General features: G+C 43.0%; 1 protein-coding gene across 1 annotated transcript in view; it reads left to right on the plus strand.

Moving 5' to 3' along the window:
* TRIM36 (tripartite motif containing 36) overlaps positions 1-21,140 on the plus strand; it is a 35,972-nt gene extending 14,832 nt beyond the window's left edge. The window contains exons 5-10 of the mRNA XM_059175835.1: positions 6,957-7,052; positions 9,953-10,206; positions 10,466-10,590; positions 14,578-14,868; positions 17,863-18,160; positions 19,777-21,140. Of these exons, the coding sequence (XP_059031818.1) occupies positions 6,957-7,052; positions 9,953-10,206; positions 10,466-10,590; positions 14,578-14,868; positions 17,863-18,160; positions 19,777-20,131 (1,419 nt within the window). The 3' untranslated portion in view covers positions 20,132-21,140. The remainder of the gene's footprint in view (positions 1-6,956; positions 7,053-9,952; positions 10,207-10,465; positions 10,591-14,577; positions 14,869-17,862; positions 18,161-19,776) is intronic.
* Positions 21,141-21,849: the final 709 nt, after the last annotated feature.

The raw sequence follows: 21,849 nt of genomic DNA on the forward strand, positions 1-21,849 counted from the left end.
CTTTTACAACGTTGGTTTTACTTGAATGCATTTAGCTTTTTCTTTATAAAATCATGGCTAAGTATGGTCTCGTTTTACTGCAGTGAGTCATCAGTGTAGAGAGTCCCTCAGTGATGTATGTGAGGTTGTTAGCGTGTTTGACTTGGGTGGTTCTGGAGAAGGAGGGGGTGAAGACCACTCCATGATGATCCCCACATGAGCCCAGCGCTTGTGGTTGAGTGTGTGTAGAAATGACACACTTGAGTGTGTGTGGAACTGACAATCCTTTTGAGGGTGTGCGTGTATATATGTGGAAATGACAAACTTGTTGAATGTGTGTGTGGGAATGCCACAACTGTTGAGTGTTTGGAAATGGCACTCCTATTGAGTGTGTTTGGAAATGACAAGCCTGTTGAATGTGTGTGTGTGTGTGTGGAAAAGATAGGCCTGTAGAGTATGTATGTGGGAATGCCACACCTGTTGAGTGTGTGTGGAAATGGCACACCTATTGAATATGTATGTGGGAATGCCACTCCTGTTGAGTGTGTGTGTGTGTGTAAAAGATATGCCTGTTGAGTCCATGTGTGGAAATGGCACATCTGTTGAATATGTATGTGAGTGTGTGTATAAAAGGCCTGTTGAGTGTGTGTGTGGGAATGCCACACCTGTTGAGTGTGTGTGGAAATGACACGCATGTTGAATGTGTGTGTGGGATTGCCACACCTTGAGGGATAGTAGCTATGTTAAGGCCCTTAATTCCTGTTGCTTCCCTATAGAAATAGTGGAAACTTCATTTACAGTAAGGGTCTGGTTGGGACCCTTACCACCTAAAACTGAGTCACTTCCTGTTTCTCTATTGGAACCTTATACACGGATCTTTGAAAACTTTCAGATTTATTTGATAAGCTACAGCAAGGGAGGCAGTGGTATAATGCTATTTTTTGTTTGTTTTATTCTTTTTTTCTTTTAAAATGAGATCTTCATTCATAAATCCACCTCTCATTTTAGTGAGTTTCTTTCTACCTTTAATGGTATCTACATGCCTTTTGGGGCCTAGATCAAATTCTGACTTATTCACGTGGCTTTCTCTTCTGCATTTGATATGTCTGTCATGCTCAGTGCTCCTCCTGCTTTGACTACGTGGATTACGGGCATAACCGTTTTATTGTCCTGGTCTACTGATTCTGTCATCTGTCATTGCTGGTCAGTTCTGTAAATTTTACCTTGTTGGGCAGTGGATACTTCAGGACCTGCAGACATTCTTGAGTTTTCTTCTAACGTGTGATTAATTTCCCTCAGAACAGCTGGCTGCTTTTGGATCTTACTTTAAGTTAGGACAAAGCACCATTCAGTTCTGGGGCCGATTTTACCAGACTTCTCTTCTTCTTTACTCTTCTCAGTGCCTTTTGGTTTTTGAGTTTCGAGGGGTTTTTGGTTTGTTGTTTAATTTGTTTGGTGCATCACAGGCACTATTTCAGCCGGGTATGAGCTCCTGGAGTTGTTCTTTGTCATCCTTTTAGGTGATCCTTTCCCTGGCCTTTGAAAGCTTCCTAGCACATAGAAATTGGTCAGTATTCTGCTGAATAAGCCACAGGGACCCTTGGTACACTCTCCAGAGTTCTTTCTGGCACTTCCTGTTCTTGAGGATTTTGCTTTACAGGCTCTGGTCTCCCTGGACTTCGCAGCTTTGTCTCTTCATCTCCTGGGAGACCCTGGTCCCCTGGACCTCTGCCCTTGGCCTTGGAGGACGCTGGGTCTAGACAGGATGGTGGGTTGGGTCCATCTTGTTTCCCTCTCACAGGACTCTCTTTCTTGATGTCCAGTGTCTTGAGAGCCCTTTCAGATACTCTGTTAGGTTTCAAGTTTGTTTTTTTTTTTTAATGGGATAGTAGATCCAGTCTTTGTTACTCATTTGTGCCCCCCAGTGGCATTACCATTGTTTGCTAATTAAATATAACTTTTTAAAAAATATTTATTTATTTGACAGATTGATGGTGAGAGAGCACACGCGGGGGTGGTGGGGGAGGGAAAAGCAGACTCCCCGCTGAGCAGGAAGCCTGATGCCGGGCTCAATCCCCAGACCCTAGGATCATGACCTGAGCCAAAGGCAGATGCTTAACTGTCTGAGCCATCCAGGTGCCCCTAAATTTAACTTTTGACACCTCTTTTTTTTTTTGTTTTTTAGTGATTTGGTCTTAAACAAGCTGTCCAAAAATTTTTTTCTGTAACCTGGAATAAATCTTCGATAGTAGCATCCCTTTAAGTTAACTCTTTGCTCCATTGTTAACTTTTCTCCTAATGTTTCAGACTGTTTTTTCTTCCAGTAGACTCCCATCATGGGGTTTTCAATTTACTCACTTTTTTTTTTAAAGATTTTATTTATTTATTTGTCAGGGATAGAGGGAGAGAGAGCGAGCAGGCACAGGCAGACAGAGAGGCAGGCAGAGGGAGAAGCAGGCTCCCCGCTGAGCAAGGAGCCCAATGTGGGACTCGATTCCAGGACGCTGAGATCATGACCTGAACCGAAGGCAGCCGCTTAACCAACTGAGCCACCCAGGCGTCCCAATTTACTCACTTTTTAATGAGGATAAACTTTAGATTGACCCCTTTGCCAAAAATAGCAAACAGATCTCCTTAGATCTTTCTTTTTACTTACTTCTGGGCTTTAAGCAGGAGGGCTACATGATACAAGTTTATATTATTTACATGTTTTAAAAGATGCATTTATTTTGGAGGGAGAACATGGGGGGGAGGGGCAGAGGGAGAGAGAGAGAAACTCAAGCTGACTCCTCACTGAGTGTGGAGCCGGACACAGGGCTTGATCTGATGATCTTAAGATCGCTTCCTGAGCTGAAACCAGGAGATGGATGCCTGACCAGCTGCACCACCGAGGCGCCCCTCTACTATTTTCATTTTTACACACTCAAGTATTGGAAAGACAGAAGAAAAATGAACATCACGGTGGTATGACCTTGTCCATCTCATTACTGTTGTTTGTTGAGATGGCTGAAGCTGGGGCCAGGCTTCCCATCTGCCCCTGTTATCTGGCTTCTGATACCAGTGGACGGTGTTAGAGTGTCTGACCTGTCCTTGGAATTGAGGGTTCCCTTCCGCTGATGGAAAGTGCTTCGCTAGTGCTTTCAGGTGAACTGGCCTAAATGGTGAGTAATGGAGAGGAACGGGCCCGTCTGTTCTTGGCGGTCCTCTCTTCTACTCTTGGGGTGGGATACGTTTTTTTAGTCTTGTTTTTGCTTCCACATAACCTCACTCCTGTTTCTCCCTGGACAGAAAGACAGCTGCCTGGTTTCATCTCCTGTTACTTGCCTTTGTTTAGTGACCTCACTTTCCCAGCAATATGGAGTCCTTCCCACCTTGCAACACAGGAAACCATGTTACGCTCTCCTCTGGCCAGTTTGGACTGCTAAGGCTTCAGAATCCTGCTCTGCCCTGAACCAGGCCCCCACAGTTGGGTGTTCATTGTCTCTCCCTCACTCTGGCCTCCTCTCAGAAGCCTGATTCTCCCAACTATGGGTGTTAGTGGGTTTTCTAAACCCACTTTGTTGAGGGGCACCTGGGTGGCTCAGTGGGTTAAGTGTCTGCCTTCAGCTCAGGTCATAATCCCAGGGTCCTGGGATGGAGCCCCACGTCAGGCTCTCTGCTTGGCAGGGAGTCTGCTTCTCCCTCTCTCTCTGCCCCTCCCTCCCTGCTTATTGTCTTTCTTGCGCCCGCACTCTCTTCCTCTTAAATAAATTAAAAAAAAAATGAATCTTTTTTTTTTTTTTTAAAGGAGGGTTGGTTGTTAGCTCATCTTTCTTCATTTGTCCACTTTCTTACAGTTGGATGGTTTTCTGAGGACTATTTCCCTACTTTTCATTTTTTCTTTATTTCCATAAATTTCTAGAGGAAGGTCAGTGATCTTGTTCATGTGCAGTTATGTCTTCTCTAAAGGTTGGCTTTGTGATTTTAATCATAATTGAAATGACTGGAAATAGGACTTAAAAAGGTAGAAAATGTACACATCCCTGTAACGAGTCCCTTTTGATTGAGAAGGTAATACGGCTTCTGTATTTTGGGGGTGTGTGCAATTTGTGGAGTACATAATGCCCTGTTCTCTGAAGTCATTTGGCAGTTGACTAAAATGTATCATTCTGGGCTGTTTCTTCCCATCATTTTATCCTACATTTTCAGACATGGGGCAAAGCTGAGAACGCCTTTTAAATGATAAGCCCTAAGGGGGGGAGGGCAGGAAGCATTGATTATATAATATTCTCCTAGCCTGCTCCCATGAAAGATACTTAGTGTGATTGTGGAATGAATTTCTCTCTCTTCTCCCTCGTTTTGTGGACTCCTGTTTCTCTGGGTAACTTTGACCTGTGACCTGATTAAAGGCCGGATGCAGTGGTTCTCAAACTTGCATGGGTGTTAGGATCACCTGGAACACTTGGTTTAAAACTGCAGAGGGCAAAGTCTTTCCTCCTTGAGGGGTTCCATGGTATGTCTCAGTCCTGTGGAGACTGATGCACATCAGCTTTTGAGAACCACTGGTCCAGGGGAAGGTTTTGGAGCAAATTCGGCATCCTTGAGCAGTTAGCCTCTGGCTAGTCCCTAATGTAGCTAAAGGATTTAAAACGTATTCCCCCATTAGATGTCTTTGCTGAGGGTAGGAGCCATGTCTTTTTACATTGCACTTTTCAGCATCTAGGATGAGTGTCTGATGCTTACACTTTTTGGAGGCCTGTGAATAAATGGACACACACACGTCATCTTAACCCAGACTGCCTTATTGTGAGGGGCCCCAGAGGACGGGAGATAAAGGCTGTAGTTGGCTAGAGACTGGCTGAGCAGTCCTCCCTGGGAGTGAAGTCTGGTGCTCTCTGACTTGCCATTGGGTTCCTGAATTCTGTCATCCTTTCTCCTCCAGCCTGTCTTGCACTCCCAGTGTAAGCGGTCTTACCATGAGGCCCCACGTCCATGTAAATGTCGCCGCTGTAGCGACAAGGAGTGCTGCACCCCTCCTGTGTAGTCCCAGCACAGGCCTGACGGGACGGCACTGGAGGGGCGGCACTGGAGGAGTTCTTCTCTCCATTGCAGCTTGGTGCTGAGGAAGCGCCTGACAGCCTGTGGAATAGTGGTCAGCGTACTGGGCAGTGAGGAAGCTTCTAGCTCAGCACTGACACTGTGGTATTTGCTGTCAGTGAACTTCAGTTTCCTGATCTGTAAAACGTTGGGTCAAGACACATTTCAGGGGCACCTGGGTGGCTCAGCAGGTTAAAGCCTCTGCCTTCGGCTCAGGTCATGATCCCAGGGTCCTGGGATCGAGTCCCGCATCGGGCTCTCTGCTCAGCAGGGAGCCTGCTTCCTCCTCTCTCTCTGCCTGCCTCTCTGCCTACTTGTGATCTCTGTCTGTCAAATAAATAAATAAAATCTTAAAAAAAAAATACTAAAAAAAAAAAGACACATTTCATGTCCTTGACTCCCTACAGGTTCTTTCTGGTCCCATCCTGTCCTCAAGTCTCCGAAATCTTACTCCTCTAGCTCATGGGTCATCCTTCTGTCCCTCTGGTGAGCCCTCAAGGAAACTCAGTGTGTCTGTTGGCTGGATACTCTGGAGAATTAAAGATGGGGCCTTCCATATTAATTTCAACATACATTCTCTTACCCTGTTACATGGTCTAAGTGAGGAAAGGGGCAAATGATACAGGCAGGAGACTAACTTCTTGACTTGGCTGCAGGTCCTGGTCCTCTTTTCATACCCAGCCTCATTCAGGGCAGCAGCGACGACTGAGAAATGCTCAGGTCCTCTTGTCACTGCTGTGGCTGGGGTGGCATTTTCTGGATGACATCCCTCTTACTTAGACTCTGCATACATTCGTCTCTCACAACTTCGTACCCTGTGGGGCTTCAAGGGTCGGTTTGTTAACTTTTGAATATACTTGTCATACATACTGTTTTTCTCTGGGTTAAACTGGAGCTCTCCCCATGGGGCACCTGGGTGGCTCAGTGGGTTAAGCCGCTGCCTTCAGCTCAGGTCATGATCTCAGGGTCCTGGGATCAAGCCCCGCATCGGGCTCTCTACTCGGCAGGGAGCCTGCTTCCTCCTCTCTTTCTGCCTGCCTCTCTGCCCGCCTCTCTGCCTGCTTGTGATCTCTCTCTGTCAAATAAATAAATAAAATCTTTAAAATCAAAACAAAACAAAACTGGGGCTCTCCCCAAAACCTAACGATGTTACCTCTACATTAAGGAGACCAATCAAAGTAACTACTTCATAAATATCTCCTGATGGAGGTATTACTTCAGTAGCTACTGAATTTCTTCCTTCAGTACACTCTGGGAGCTTAATGAGCTGTTTGTATAAATCTCTTTGTTATTATGTAGGTGTAATTATTTAATGGATATCTAGTCCGGGCTAGGCTGTGAAGGTCATTTTGGAAGAGTTGCTTGCTCTTTGAGGGTCTGTGTGTGTGTGTGTGTGTGTGTGCATGCGTGCGTGCTTGTGTGTGTGTGTGAGAGAGAGAAGGAGAGAGAGAGAGCAAAAGTGAGAAAATAAATTATAAAATCTGATGGAAGACAATCCTATTTGAATCTCCGTCCTTGTGGTCACTTAGAAACTTGAAGAGGAAGACCTGGGAACAATGAAGAGACAGCAAAGATGCATTACTTATGTATTGTGTCTTTTTGGCTAATCTAAGCATCACTGCCTTGTTCTTTTATTCGGCCTGCTTCTATCGCTTCTCGGCCTTTTGGCTAAGATCAAGTGTATTCGGCCTGCTTCTCATCTCTTATAGGTCCATGGGGCCCTGTGCACAAGGCCAGTAACTGTGTACCCTGGGTGAATAACGAGAGTGGTCAGGGTTGACTTTACTGCGTGTTCCTCATAGGCTAAAAAATTGTGTGTAAAAAGATGAAAGAGGAAGGAAGGTAGATCTGCAAGGCCTTTGTTAACACTTCTCATTTGTGTTACTGGTATGTTCTGACAGGAAAAGCTTTCAAAGGATATTGATTATCTTATTGGCAAGGAGAGCCAGGTGAAGAGCCAAATTTCTGAACTAAACTTGTTAATGAAAGAAACAGAGGTAAGTGATGAGCTGGTTTGCATGCTTTTATTTCTCCATCTAGGGAATTCATTCACTCATAACATCCGGAGGGCAGTAAATGAGCTTGGAGGACAAAGTTGGGGTAGGTTTCACCCCTGCTTCTCCGGGCTTAGAGAAACCAGAGGTTTAAGCTATGATGTGTGGTCTGTACCCAGGAGAGGTGGTGATGAAATGCTGTGGAAGCACAGGGGAACGAATGACTGGCCCTTGACCTGGGCATATTGATCTCAGAAGTAGTAACAGCAGGTGAAGTTTGGAATTCTTGACAATTACCTCTCTTTTACGAGATTAAGTATGTACTATGTGTTGACTTAAAATGCGCTGTTCTCAAGAATATACCTGAGACAGGGTCACCAATAGACACACATTAGAATGTTCATGGCTGGAATCTAATAGCCATGGCGTGGAAACTACCCAGCTATCCCTTAGCCCCAGAATATAATCACTTAAGAATGATGATCTGCTGGGACGCCTGGGTGGCTCGGTTGGTTGAGCAGCTGCCTTCGGCTCAGGTCATGATCCCAGCGTCCTGGGATCGAGTCCCGCATCGGGCTCCTTGCTCGGCAGGGAGCCTGCTTCTCCCTCTGCCTCTGCCTGCCATTCTGTCTGCCTGTGCTTGCTCTCGTCCTCTCTCTCTCTGATAAATAAATAAAAAATCTAAAAAAAAAAAAAAAAAAAAAAAAAAAAAAGTTTAAAGAATGATGATCTGCAAAGGGGCAACAGTGTAGCGAAATCTTGGGAGAATGTTGAAAGATGCCAGAGCAAAGGAGCGTGAACTCTGTGATCTCCTTTATGAAAAGTAACAACAAAGTCGGAGCCGGGGTTCTGTTTAGAGTTCAGGTCGCGTGTCACTGAAGGCTAGGGAGGGTGTCTGGAAAGGTTGGTGTCTGCGATCTGGGTAACGTTCCTTTTCCTTAATCTGGATGCACGTTAAGTGATGTGTGTTTGCAAAGATTAGTCCATTTCCACACTCACATATACATTTTTCTGTGTGTATATTATACTTCAGTTAAAAAAAAAAGAATCTATAGCATTTTAAAAAATGAGGTAGAAGACGATAGTACTGGGTTGTTTTAAAATTCCAAATACTCTTCATTGATTAGGACGTGTGATTTCTCTTCTCTGTTGGAAATAAATTGAAGAGCCATTACTCCTGATCACTTTTAGAAGTTACAATGAAATAGAAAAATATCTGGGCTAGTAAGAGACTTTCTTGAAATTTTATTTCAAGAAATTAATTTCATTTTCCGAAATGGGTTAAAGAAATTGAGATGTTCTGCAAATTAGTACCAGATCACCAGCACTCCTTTTGTTTTTAATACTCTTTTTCTGATACTCACCGATTGCATTAACCACCCTAAGTAAGTAGTTTTTCCATGTGCTTGAAAAGTGGAATTTTGTTTTTCTCATTGTCTGATGACCCACTCTACCAGGGCGGTATCATCCGCTCCAGGGGATTGTATCTTGTGTCACTGAAGGTTTGTTTCACTCCTGGTCCTCAGTTCTGCTGCCCCGACTTCTGAAATAAGGGAGCCCCAGGACTGGTTGCAGAGCTGGTGATTTCACATGAGCTGTTCATGCAGACACCGAGTCTTTGGGATCCTAGAGAAAGTACTTAGCTTCTTTGTGTCCCTTTCCCTGAAGCTACATTCGTGAGCTTATCAGTAAGAATCTCCGCCACTTTGGAGAAATGGTCTGCATTCTTGACTTTGACTCAGTGAGGACTATGACACTGTCCTTTTATTCTGTAATTACGCTTAGCTGGAAAAAAAATCCCCCCTTTTTACCTACCTGTAATGATCTTTTTGAGTTTAATGCTATAATTTATCACTGAAATACTACCAAAATGTCACCACCCTCCGTCCCCCTTCTTTCTTCCCTCCTGCCCACCGTTTACAAAAACTTCTGCCTGTTGGGTTTAGGAAACAGAGGGGAGTCTGCAAAAAATTGCCTTTCATTAGAAATGTTGGCCAGAAGCCATTGGAAAGTACACAATGCTCTTCTTCCATATGTTGTCAGCTTTTAAGAATGTGTTTGAAGACTTTTTTTTTTCTTTTGGCTGCTGCTTATGGGTCTGTAATGATGAATGCATGTGTGTGCTCTGCTGGTCCTACTTTCAAAGTCGTGTGGGTCTCTGATTTTATGGATGTTTAGAAATGTTCCATAAGCTCTACAGATAGGATCATTTTATGACCAAGTAGACGAAGGGCTGCATGTGCAGTGAGTATAATCGTTCTGTGTACAGAGTCTATGCCCTTGTTGTGGGCATTTTATGTAAATAATCTTGACCAATCTTAAAAAAACCCGAGTGGATCCTCTTATCCCCATCTTTCAGAAGAGAAAAACTCAGACGTAACAGAAGTTAAATAATTTGCCTGAAGTCACAAAGGATTTAATTCTAATTAAGTTGTATTAATTTGAAGAGAAGAGTTACATTTTTATATCTCAGTAAAAGATGTCATTTTTCTGAGTTTCATGCTGTGATTTAAGTTTTCTTAAAAAAATTGGAAGAGGGTAGAAAGGGTCAAACGTTGCCCAAATTAGAAATGAATGGAAAACTCCAGAATTGTGTGGTACAGTGTCTTGGGTTATATCAGTTAATTCCTGCCTCAGGTTCCTCTGTGTCCATGTTGAAGGTTGTTTCCTTATTTAATTGTTGATTGGTGCACTAAGGAGATGAAAGCTGGGGAAAAGTGTCATGCGGTTACAAAGTATGTCTCACCAAAAGTTGGCGATCGTTCCTCGCGCAGCGCGTTCAATGCCAGACTATTGTTCTGAAAATGCCAGAGTTGGACCAGATTAAATTTTGGTTATTTGGAGAAAAGACATGTGGATTTAGCAGGTGAGGTAATATAACCCTTGTGCCTGTTTTATAATAGTGTAATGGAGAGAGAGCCAAAGAAGAAGCAGTCACACATTTTGAAAAGCTCTTTGAAATTCTAGAAGAGAGGAAATCATCTGTTTTGAAAGCGATTGATGCATCTAAGAAACTAAGATTAGACAAATTTCAGACTCAAGTGGAGGAATACCAGGGACTTCTAGAGAACAATGGGCTTGTGGGATACGCCCAAGAAGTGCTTAAGGAGACGGATCAGTCCTGTTTTGTACAGACGGCCAAACAGCTCCACCTCAGGTATGTTTGAGTTTAGAATCTTATTAGCAGTGGCCTTTGTGGCTGCTCTGTTCCAGCTGGAGCTCTCGGGGCTTCCTGATGCTGTGCTCTGTGCGGACACCCTCACCGGACACCCTCGGACACCCTCGGACACCCTCACCGCACTCTTAAAACCCAAACACTGAGCGGCCTTTTTTTTTTTTTTGGCTAATCACATCACAGATGTTTAGTCTGATGGACCTTTTACAGAGTTGTTTTTGTATAAACTATCTGCCCGCAGAATACAGAAAGCCACGGAATCTCTGAAGAGCTTTAGACCCGCGGCTCAGACATCCTTTGAAGACTATGTTGTGAACACATCTAAACAAACAGAACTTCTTGGAGAATTGTCCTTTTTCTCTAGTGGTAAGTTTCAATGATGGCCAGAGCTGCTTACTCTTGTTATGGGAATTCGCAACACACGGGAAAAACCCGCTCTTCGGTTTGGCAGCATGAAGAATGTGTTTTTAATGCACAGAGTGTATTCTTTCGGTTTGTGTGGTTTTTAAACATTGTATGGGGTGCCTGGGTGGCTCAGTTGGTGAAGCGTCTGCCTTTGGCTGAGGTCGTAAGCTGGGGGCCCTGAGTTCGAGTTCCGCATCGGGCTCCCTGCTCAGCGAAGAGTCTGCTTCTCCCTCTCCCTCTGCCCCTCCTCCCTCTGAAGTTTGCGTGTGTGCATGTTCTCGCAAATAAATCATTAAAATCTTAAAAAAAAAAAACACATGGAATAAATGGCATCAGATTGCATATGTATCCTTTTTGTGAATTGTTTTTCCAAAAAATGAAGTTTAAGATGTTTGATGCTCAAAGAGTTCTGGTTTAAAGTTGTATTTTAGCTGCTTATAGTATTTCATTACAGAAATCATTTCCCTACCGAGAGACCGTTTGTTTTTTCCCTATTGCTGTGTTGAACGTCTTTGTCATGTTCACTTGCTCACACCTGTATGAGTTTCTCTAGGGCAGAAACCTAGAAATGATGTCTCCAGGTGAAAACTCTTGAGAGGTTTTAAGTATCAGCTGTATCAGCTCATGAGGTCTGCTGAAGCAAAACAGCTTGGACTGCATGCCTTGAGCAGCAGAAAGGTATTTTCTTCAGTTCTGGAGGCTTGGAGTCCGAGGTCAAGGTGTTGCAGAGTTGGTTCCTTCTGAGGCTGCTCTCCTGGGCTTGCCGATGGCGGCCTTCCGCTCTCTACGTCTACGTGTCTGTCTCAGTTTCTGCTCATAAGGACTCCAGTCATGCTAGTCCTGGTGGATTAGTTCGCATCTTCATGACTTCACTTTAACTTAATTACTTCTATAAAGACTCTTTCTCCAAATAAAGTCACATTCTGAAGTAGTGGGGATTAGAACTGGGGCATCCGCATTTTGAGGCTGTAACACACTCATGATGCTGTTTTGTTGATCTCCAGTGGGGAGGTCTTCCTTTCCTTTCCCCTCCTTGCCTTGTTCATGTCTCCCCCACGACTTCTCTTCTAGTGACAGTGAGCAGTTACAGTCCCTAGTGGAATACTTACAGGTTGATGACTGTGTAGTTACAGATGTGTGGATTTGGACAGTCACCTGAAGGAAGTTTGTCTTGTTTAAAGTTACAAATTCTAGGGGCGCCTGGTGGCTCAGTAGGTTGGGCCTCTGCCTTCGGCTCCAGTCATGATTTCAGAGTCCTGGGATCAAGCCCTGCTTTGAGCTCCCTGCTCAGTCAGCAGGGAGCCGGCTTCTCCCTCTCTCTCTCTCTGTCAAATAAATAACAACAAAAAAAAAAAACCTTAAAAAAAAAAAGTTAGAAATTCTAGGGGTGCCGGGGTGGGTGGCTTAGTCAGTAGGGCATCTGGCTCTTGAACTTAGGTCTTCACTTCAGTTCAAGCCATACACTGGGCATGGAGCCTACCTAAAAGAGAAAAAGTTTTAAAGTTAAAAACTGAAGGATGATTACTGTGACCTCATTTCTTTCAAAGCTATATTTGAATCTCCTTTCAGATATGTGCTTATCTTTTTTTTTTTTAAGATTTATTTATTTTTAGGGGCGCCTGGGTGGATCAGTGGGTTGAGCCGCTGCCTTCGGCTCAGGTCATGATCTCAGGGTCCTGGGATCGAGTCCCGCATAGGGCTCTCTGCTCGGCAGGGAGCCTGCTTCCTCCTCTCTCTCTCTCTCTCTCTGCCTGCCTCTCTGCCTACTTGTGATCTCTCTGTGTCAAATAAATAAAATCTTAAAAAAAAAAAAAGATTTATTTATTTTTAGAGCACATGTAAGCGGGGATTGGGGGGAATGGGAGAGGGAGAGAGAAAGAACCCTCAAGTAGACTTTTTGCTGTGTGTGGAGCCCGATGCAGGGCTTGGTCCCAGGACCCCGAGACCATGATCTGAGCCAAAATCAAGAGTCAGACACTCAACTGACAGAGATCCCCAGGCACCCTGGATATGTGTTTATTTTCATTATAAGGCTCTTCTTTTTTTAAATACATATTTGTTACTCTTTCAAATGCTAATTCTGCTTCAGGTACTGTAGTCTCCCTTTTTCCAGAAGGTAGACTTGAATTGTTTTTCATACACGAGCTGGTTTACTTAGGAGAATAAGGTCCTCTCTGCTCTGGGGGTCCCAAAACAGTCCTTGGAAAGAGGATGTTGATGGTTGACAATCTTGGGTTGTACCAAGGTCTGACAACAATCCAGGGTAGTGGATGGGTGATGGGAAGGTCATTCCCCAGCCCCTGACTACTCAATGGTCTCATTGTTTCCTGCATGCACATTTTTTTTAGTAAGCTCTGGTTCAAAAAAAGGGGAGGGGGTGAGGGTCGGGGTATGTGCTGCTCATGTTATTTTGCTCCCCACCCCAAATGTATTTTGAATGACTTTCTAGATGTCATTATGGCTCTGTAACTTCCGGTTGCACGAAAATTCCATACCCAGATGGGCTTCTGCATAGCTCGTATGTTTCTGGGAGAGGCTCTGATTTGATAGAAATGTGTGTGTGTGTGTGTGTGTGTGTGTGTGTGTGTGTGTGTGTTGAGAGAGAGAGAGAGAGAGGGACTTTACTAACTTATCCTAAACTGTTAAGCTTACTGGAATTCTTCTATGGACGGAATCCTGCATATGCATGAAGGTTTAGCTGCGATACTTTTGTATCGTATTTTTCATGAAAAACTGGAAACCGAGTTCTGATCATTGTTACATGTTGATACAGCCATGGCGTGGGATGCCAGTGGGAGAATCTGCACAGGATCTGCACGAAAGTATTACACTGATTATCTTTGAGTCACTTCAAGTGTGTTATATGTAGTTCCTGATTTTTTAAATAAAAAAAACTATCCTGTTTATACCAAGAAAAATTAATTTAAATTGCTTTGCAACTCTTTGGAACACAGTCTGGAAGAAAATCATGGAATTTTCATTGAACTTCGTCGGACTGGCCAAACTTAGAGTTAAAACTATATATTAAAATAATTCTAGGAGGACATAGATTAACAATTTCAAGTCCAGTGTTGTTACTTAGTAGGTGGAAATGGAAATGCAGATGGTTGAAAAACTTTAATTTACAGTGTTTCAGAATGAATGTAACCCGTAAAGCTGCTACTGAATCTTTTTTCGTCTTCTCTGTCGTTCTCCTTCCTTTCAAGTATAAACCTAAATATACATTTAAAAGTCTTTTGTGCTTATTCTTTTTCATTTTCAGTGTTGTGGTAAGAGCACATACCTTGAGATTGTTATTTTAACAGGTTTTAAGTGTGGAACACAGCGTCATTGACTCTGAGTACGATGTTGTACTGAGTTCTCTCTAGAGCATCTTCGTCTTGCTTAACTGATTAATTTATGCCTCTTGATTGATAACTGCTTGTTGCTCCCTCCTCCAGCCCCCAGCAGCCTGCATTCCAGTCTTCGATTTTGTGAATTGGGCTCTTTGAGATTCCTCATAGAAGAGGGATCATGTGGTCAGCGTAGGTCTCTTTGTCTGGCGTATTTCAGTTTGCGTGTCCACAGTTGTCATACATTGCCAGAATTGGTCCTTTTCTTATACACAGCATTACAGATTCAGAAAATTCTTGGACCAGGGCACCTGGATAAGCATCTGACTTTGGCTCTGGTCTGGATCCCAGGATCCTGTGATGGGTTCGCATCGGCTCCCTGCTCAGTGGGGAGCCTTGATTCTCCCTTTGCCTGCCGCTCCCCCTGCTTGTGCTCTTCTCCCTCTCCTGCTGACAAATAAAGAAATAAAAGCTTAGAAAAAAAAAAAAAAAAGAGGAAAATTCTCGGACCATGCAGAACGATTGAAGTTATTTGTCAGTCTGTCATTTTTACGGAGGGGCATGCAGGTTGTGAAACACCGTGATTTTACCACGTTTTGTATCTTGCTGCTTTCAGGCATAGACGTGCCAGAGATCAACGAGGAACAGAGCAAAGTGTATAACAATGTTCTGATCAACTGGTACCATCCCGAAAAGGATAAAGCGGATAGCTATGTCCTTGAGTATCGGAAGATTAATAGAGATGAAGAAATGCTGTCTTGGAACGAGATAGAAGTCTGTGGCACCAGCAAAGTGATCTCAGACCTGGAAAGCAATTGTAACTATGCTTTCAGAGTGAGAGCCTACAAGGGCTCCATCTGCAGTCCTTGCAGCAGGGAGCTGATCCTTCATACCCCGCCGGCTCCAGGTAGTGTGAATGTGGGGGATCAGAAAGCCTTGGAGTCCGAGGATACCTGGATAAAAAATAACCGCCAGCTCTATGTCTAGATCCACACTAAAATTAGCATTCGTTTGTTTAAAAAAAAAAAAATTCTAGAAAACTGATTCCATCCCCAGGTGGGTTTAGGAAGAATCGCATGCGTGAATTTCACCAGGTAGGCTGGGAACAGGATTAGAATTTGGCCTGACATAGATAGAGAACATGAAGAACTTCGAGTGAGCAGGGCTACTAATTTGAGATTAAAAGCACATAGATGCTACCTCATGAGTTTTAAGTAGTAGAGTTCTGTATTTTTGGTGAGTGTATAGGAATCTCTATGACATAGATCTAGGTAGATTTTTAAAAAAAATTGTTATGAAATATGTTATAAAATACTGTTGTGATTAAGCTCCTTCTGACTTCTCTGGATTTTTTCTTTATTTCTTTTCTTCTTCTTCTTCTTTTTTTTTTTTTAGGATTTTATTTATTTATTTGACAGACAGAAATCACAAGCAGATAGAGAGGTGGGTGGGGGAGAGGAAGGAGGCTCCCTGCTGAGCAGAGAACCTGATGCGGGGCTTGATTCCAGGACCCTGGGATCATGACCTGAGCTGAAGGCAGAGGCTTTCACCCACCGAACCACCCAGGGGTCCCCGGATTTTTTCTCAGTAACTCAGTGATTCCCTGCATGCGTGGGTTTGGAGGACAAATGTTAGAACCAAATAGAAACTGCCCCTCCCCCTGCCCCCCAAAAGCTCCCCTTTCACAGCCCCCTCTCCTACCTTCAGAGTCAGAAACTGCTACTGCTCATGGAGCTCCTGTAGATTTTTCCAGAATGAGAATCACCACATCTGGTGCTGCCTGCAGCATCTCCGTGGACGAGTGATCCTCAGAAGCAAAGTTGTGCTCCTGTGTGTAGCAAGAGGTTGATCGCTGCCTTGGAGCTTCCTCCAGTTAGTTTTTAGACCCCGTTGCCCCCCCCCCCCCGCCCCACTTCAGTGGCTCACGAGCCCGTATTTTATACACCCTTGTCTTTCCTTCCTCTTTTGTCCAAGAGGACATGCATGTATTTCATGCCCATTGTGGCCAGTTTAAAAAAAAGAAATTAGAATACAAATACAGATCAGGGTTGGCTAACATTGTTCATCTTGAATTTGAATAAAATCCAATAAGAGAGTTTGAGGATGGATTTGCAAGTATTAAGTGATATTTTACCATTTATGTAGTTTCCCCTTTCTTTTCTCTGCTCTCTGACTGAAAGTGGAATTAGAAAGAAACCTGGAAGTAGCTGCTGTTTTGGGGGATGTATGTGGTGGACAGGGAAGGAAGAAATGACATGTTCCAACTTCTTTTTTTTTTTTTATTAAAAAAATTTTTTTGACAAATATTTGTCAAATATTTGTCTACTACTTAAAACAACTATTTGTCAGATATTTATTTGACAGAGATCACAGTTAGGCAGAGAGGCAAGCAGAGAGAGAGGGGGAGATGTGGGTTCAATTCCAGGACCCTGAGATTATGACCTGAGCCGAAGGCAGAGGTATTAACCCACTGAGTCACCCAGATGCCCTTTTATTTTTGTTTTTAAGAAATATTGACACCCAGGGCGCCTGGGTGGCTCAGTGGGTTAAGCCGCTGCCTTCGGCTCAGGTCATGATCTCAGGGTCCTTGGATCGAGTCCCGCATCGGGCTCTCTGCTCAGTGGGGAGCCTGCTTCCTCCTCTCTCTCTCTGCCTGCCTCTCTGCCTACTTGTGATCTCCCTCTGTCAAATAAATAAATAAAATCTTTAAAAAAAAAAAAAAAAAAAAGAAAGAAATATTGACACCCAGTGTGGGGTTTGAACTCTTAACCCCTAGATTGAGAGTCACATACTCTGCTAACTGAGCCAGCTGGGTGCTCCCAAGCTGACTTGCTTTTCTCTGAGAGAAGCCGTGTGAATGGGGTGACCAATCAAATACATTTTTTGTAAACCAGGAGACACTTGAGATGGACTGGAAGCAGGAATGGTCATGGCAGGACAGTAGGCATTACCAGGAAAATTGGTCAGCCTGTAAATGGAGAAAGGGTTTAGCTTGCTAGTAGACATTTTTTTTTTAAATTGGGCACCTCGGTGGCTCAGTGGGTTAAAGCCTCTGCCTTTGGCTCAGGTCATGATCTCAGAGTCCTGGGATGGAGCTCCGTATCAGGCTCTCTGCTCAGCAGGGAGCCTGCTTCCCTTCCTCTCTCTCTGCCTGCCTCTTTTTTTTTTTTTTTTAAGATTTTATTTATTTATTTGACAGAGATCACAAGTAGGCAGAGAGACAGGCAGAGAGAGAGGAGGAAGCAGGCTCCCTGCTGAGCAGAGAGCCTGATGCGGGACTCGATCCCAGGACCCTGAGATCATGCCCTGAGCCAAAGGCAGAGGCTTAACCCACTGAGCCACCCAGGCGCCCCTTAAGCAGGGATTAAAACTCATTCATCTCTCTAAACCCCAGACCTTTGCCTTTTTTTTTTTTTTTTAAAAAAAACATCATGCTCTGTCTTATCTCTGCCATTTTGGTTGATAAGGAAAAGCCCCCAGTAGAGTAGGTAAGGTTTTCCAAATCTATAGAATGTGGAATGCATGTTTAGAAAAATGTACAGATAATTATGAAAATGAACAGTCCCTTATTTTGAGCAAAGGGACAGATCCCAGTAGTGTAAAACATTTAGAAGAGATCTGCTCTGTCTGTTGCAAGGAACCCCATCGGTAGGTTTTCTCATAACTTAAAATGCTTGCTTCTGCCGTCCAACATTTCAGAGCATCTTTGGATAGAGAGATTCTCCTGGAGGTGATCTCCTGGTCAGGATGTTGGTTTGTCCAGTTTGTCGAGGGCAGTGTGAACTCTTCCCTCTCACGGCTCCTTTCAGGCCTTTCTGGTTCAAGACCAGATCAGATCGAACCGCCAATTACAGAAACCCGAACACATAGTCATCAGACTAATTCCAAGCTCTCTCCACAGTTTTCAGTTTCCTCTTTGATGAAAAATGTGGCTACAATAATGAACACCTCCTGCTGAACTTGAAGAGAGACCGCGTGGAGAGCCGAGCCGGGTTTAATCTCCTGCTTGCAGCAGATCGCATCCAAGTGGGTTATTACACGAGCCTGGACTACATCATTGGAGACATTGGAATTACCAAGGGGAAGCACTTCTGGGCCTTCCGTGTGGAGCCGTATTCCTACCTGGTCAAGGCGGGCGTCGCTTCCAGTGATAAACTGCAGGAGTGGCTCCGTTCTCCCCGGGATGCAGTTAGTCCAAGGTAGGTTCTCTTACCGGTCTAGGACTTGAGAATCCTTCTGTAGATAAACAGCCTTGTTCATGCGCAAAGCAAGCCAGGAAGTCCGCCTGGGTTTACTTACCACGGTCCGAGTGCTTTCCTTAGACCCTGGTGCTTTGGCTGCGGTTAGGTGGCTGGCTGAGGAAAGGGGTCGGGCTTGTCTTGTATTTCCACAGTGAGAATTGCGACTCAGCAGTTCCTTTTGGAGCTGCGAGGAAGTCAATCTGTTCTGGATACCTCTTGACTGTGCTTTGCACTTTGAAATTTCAAAAGGTTTTCATCTCAGCTACCTTGCTGCTTTGCTTCTGTGGTCAGTGCTACTCAAGTGCATGGTGAAATGCTTCTGATGGCCATACTTCAGAACAGATATGAAGTCGTTCTTTTGTTATGGGGCACAGTTTTCTTCAAAGTCCCCTGTGAGGATTTTACAACATTGAGTGATGGGACATGGGTTTCCATATCAGAGACTTCCAGTGTCTTAAGAGATGGGTGATTGAACCGAGATTGTATGGTTTCGTTGTTTTAGATGGGATAAGGTCTACTGGCCCACATAGTCCATTTTTGATAGAATCCCAAATTAATAATCGGAGTTGATAGGAAGAGCATTTTGCTCTAGGGTGAAAAAAAGACAAAATGATGAAAACAGTAATTGGGATATGGTCAGTTAAACATAATGCCATAGACCTAGAATATTGGTAGAAAATTGGCATTCATAATGTTTAAAAAGCTTATAATATCAGAAATATTAGAAGTGAAAAAATCTGATTAAAAGTGTCAACGTAAAAAAAAAAAAAAAGTGCCATTGTACCATAATCACAAATACGTAAGAAGTGAACTCTGCCCAGGAGGAAAATGGAAGGACCATTGTATCCAAAATTTATATTTGTTGGGGGGGAGACCCTCTCATTCTTGCTTGCTTGCCTCATAGAACCGTGTAGAAATCCCAGTGCTGAATGAGGGTTCTGAGGACCATGAAACATGACTTTTTCTCCTGCATTGTTTTGCATTGCTTGTGTATTTTACTTTAATTTGCCAATTCCTTGCATTAGGGCACACATCTTGGTTTTATATATATATATATATATATATATATATATATATATATATATATATATTTTTTTTTTTTTTTTTTTTTAACGTATGATTATGTGCTATGAATATTTAATCTGACCGTTCCCTTCAGTTTTTTCCTTCCGTTATTATTACTTATTTTAAGCAATCTCTACACCCAGTGTGGGGCTTGAACTCATGAGCCTGAAACAAGAGTCTGAGCCAGCTAGGCACTCCTCCCCCACTTCAGTTCTGAGAGGCCAGAGTCCGGAATTATTTTATGGGGTTTTATTATTTTTCTCATCTGTAGGTATATATATAGACATTTTATGATAGTTCATGACAAAGAATTTGGGGCTGAGTCTCTGGTATCACTCTAAATGGCCATGTGTAGTCGTCATGTTTTTAACTGATTTGTATCTTAATAAAAGTTTTTGATGTACTGTTTAATTTGAAAGCGATGTATATCATTGCATGAAACCGTTTGGAGGCCCCCCGAAGGCCTGTGGCTTGGCACCCCCGCTAAGACTCCATCCGTTGTGTTCCAGATATGAGCAAGACAGCGGCCATGACAGCGGAAGTGAAGACGCCTGCTTTGACTCCTCACAGCCATTCACACTGGTCACCATTGGCATGAAGAAGTTTTTCATACCCAAGTCAGCCACTTCTGCCAACGAGCCTGAGAACAGAGTTCTCCCCATGCCCACGAGTATAGGGATTTTCCTTGACTACGACAAAGGCAGAGTGGCTTTCTATGACATGGATCACATGAAATGCCTTTACGAGCGCCAGGTGGACTGCTCGCACACCATGTACCCAGCATTTGCCTTAATGGGCAGTGGGGGAGTCCAGCTGGAGGAACCCATCACGGCAAAATACCTAGAATACCAAGAGCACATGTAGTTTAAGCATCTGACGTGACTTAGGGTAGGAAAGGGGAGCAGAATAATGCCTTGGTGTTAACCTTCGTAACTAATTACATATCATCTAAGTAGTCTGTGATCACAGTGGTTTTTGTGCGTGTTTCCTCTTAAATCGGAAAACCTAAACAGTTCTGCCTCTTCCTGTCGTCGTCCTGCCTTTCACAAGGCATGGGAGTAAAGACACTCCTGGTTAATTAACTCTGAAATGGTTAACTCTCTAACTGGACTGTCTGTCTTTTTTTATGAACAGGAAATCTAATTTATTTATGTCAGCCCTGTTGCTGATACTTAAATTTCTTTTTTGGCGGGGAGGGAAGGGATACAAAAGTATTTATTATTACATTTCTTTGGTGGTTGATTTTTTCATTTTGTATCATGTTCATGTCTTAAGATATTTTTTAGATGCCTTATGGGTGGAAATTAGTACTTAGCTTGTGTCTCATATATGTCTTTCATAGGAGAACGAAAGTATAGATAGGTTAAAAAGGTCAGAGAAATGGTAGTATATTTAAATGGAAAATTATGTATTTTGAGGTGTATGACGGATTTTCAGAGTATATTCCCTGCAAAGTGAATACTGCTTTTTTTTTTCTTTTAAGATTACAACTTGTATTTTTAAGGATATTTTGAAGAGTTCCTTAGCTGTAATGCCCATACCTTCGTGTATAGTTAAACATTGTTTGTCTGTCTGCAGGAAACACAAAGTTCTTGGCTAACACTTGAAACTTGTCACTTCATGTAAAATTTGTCTTCAGTTTTTCTTACTCTGTGAAATGAGTTATACCAAATAATTTATTTTTTTACAAATATTAGTGAAGATTCACTGATATTTGGCACATTGTTCTTTTGCCCTCCTATCGTGTCCTGTGATTTTATGATTTTCTTCTTTTTGGCACTGATACTGTATATTAGATTGTCCTGGTTTATGTTTACATGTTTGGAAAGTTCATGACTTATTTTAAAGTCATTAAATTATTCTAAAATGTGAAGTAACTGGTCAGTTGGATGTTTTCTGTGGCCGATTGTTTAGCAGTAAGCATCTGTAAAAGTAAGTAAAAGACAAATCTGCTTGTTTAGGAATAATAACAAAAATCATAGTGACTGTGTACCCTTTTAACAGCTCTTCGTTTGAAGAATTAATATTTTAATTGAAATTTTATGTTCATTTTTAAAAGCTGTCTCTTACCTAGATGCCTTTTTAATTTAAACTGTGTATTTTTTAGACATTAAAATATTCAGAAGCTAGACTGTTGTACACTTTAGCACTCATGGTTTTGAAATGCTGTTGTCCTGTTTTGATAGATCAACCCAAATCTTCGGCCTTACCTGGTTTCCTTGTTTGTTTGTCTTTAATACATATTTTTAAATGGGAATCCGTCCCTCAGGCGGGTAGTATATCAAATTAGCTTTTTCGTCACCAGCGCAAGTGGGAGCTCTCATGGTGAAGTCCAGGATTGAGCAGGCCTTGTTCCGTTCCCACTGATGATTAGCACTTTATGACATAGGCTAACTAAATTTCCGCAGCATTCGTGCGTCATTGTACATTCGGGCTGCTAAAGCCCTGTGTGTGGTGAGGTTTGAGTCTCAAGACTGTGTAAGCACATACCATGTAGACACTTTAAAAGCTTTAAGAGGAATAGGAAAGGTGCATAAAACCTTGTAGAGTTGTATAAGAATCATTCTCCTGGATTTTTTCAT

Source organism: Mustela lutreola, chromosome 5 (assembly GCF_030435805.1).
Source record: "Mustela lutreola isolate mMusLut2 chromosome 5, mMusLut2.pri, whole genome shotgun sequence".
Taxonomy (NCBI): domain Eukaryota; kingdom Metazoa; phylum Chordata; class Mammalia; order Carnivora; family Mustelidae; genus Mustela; species Mustela lutreola.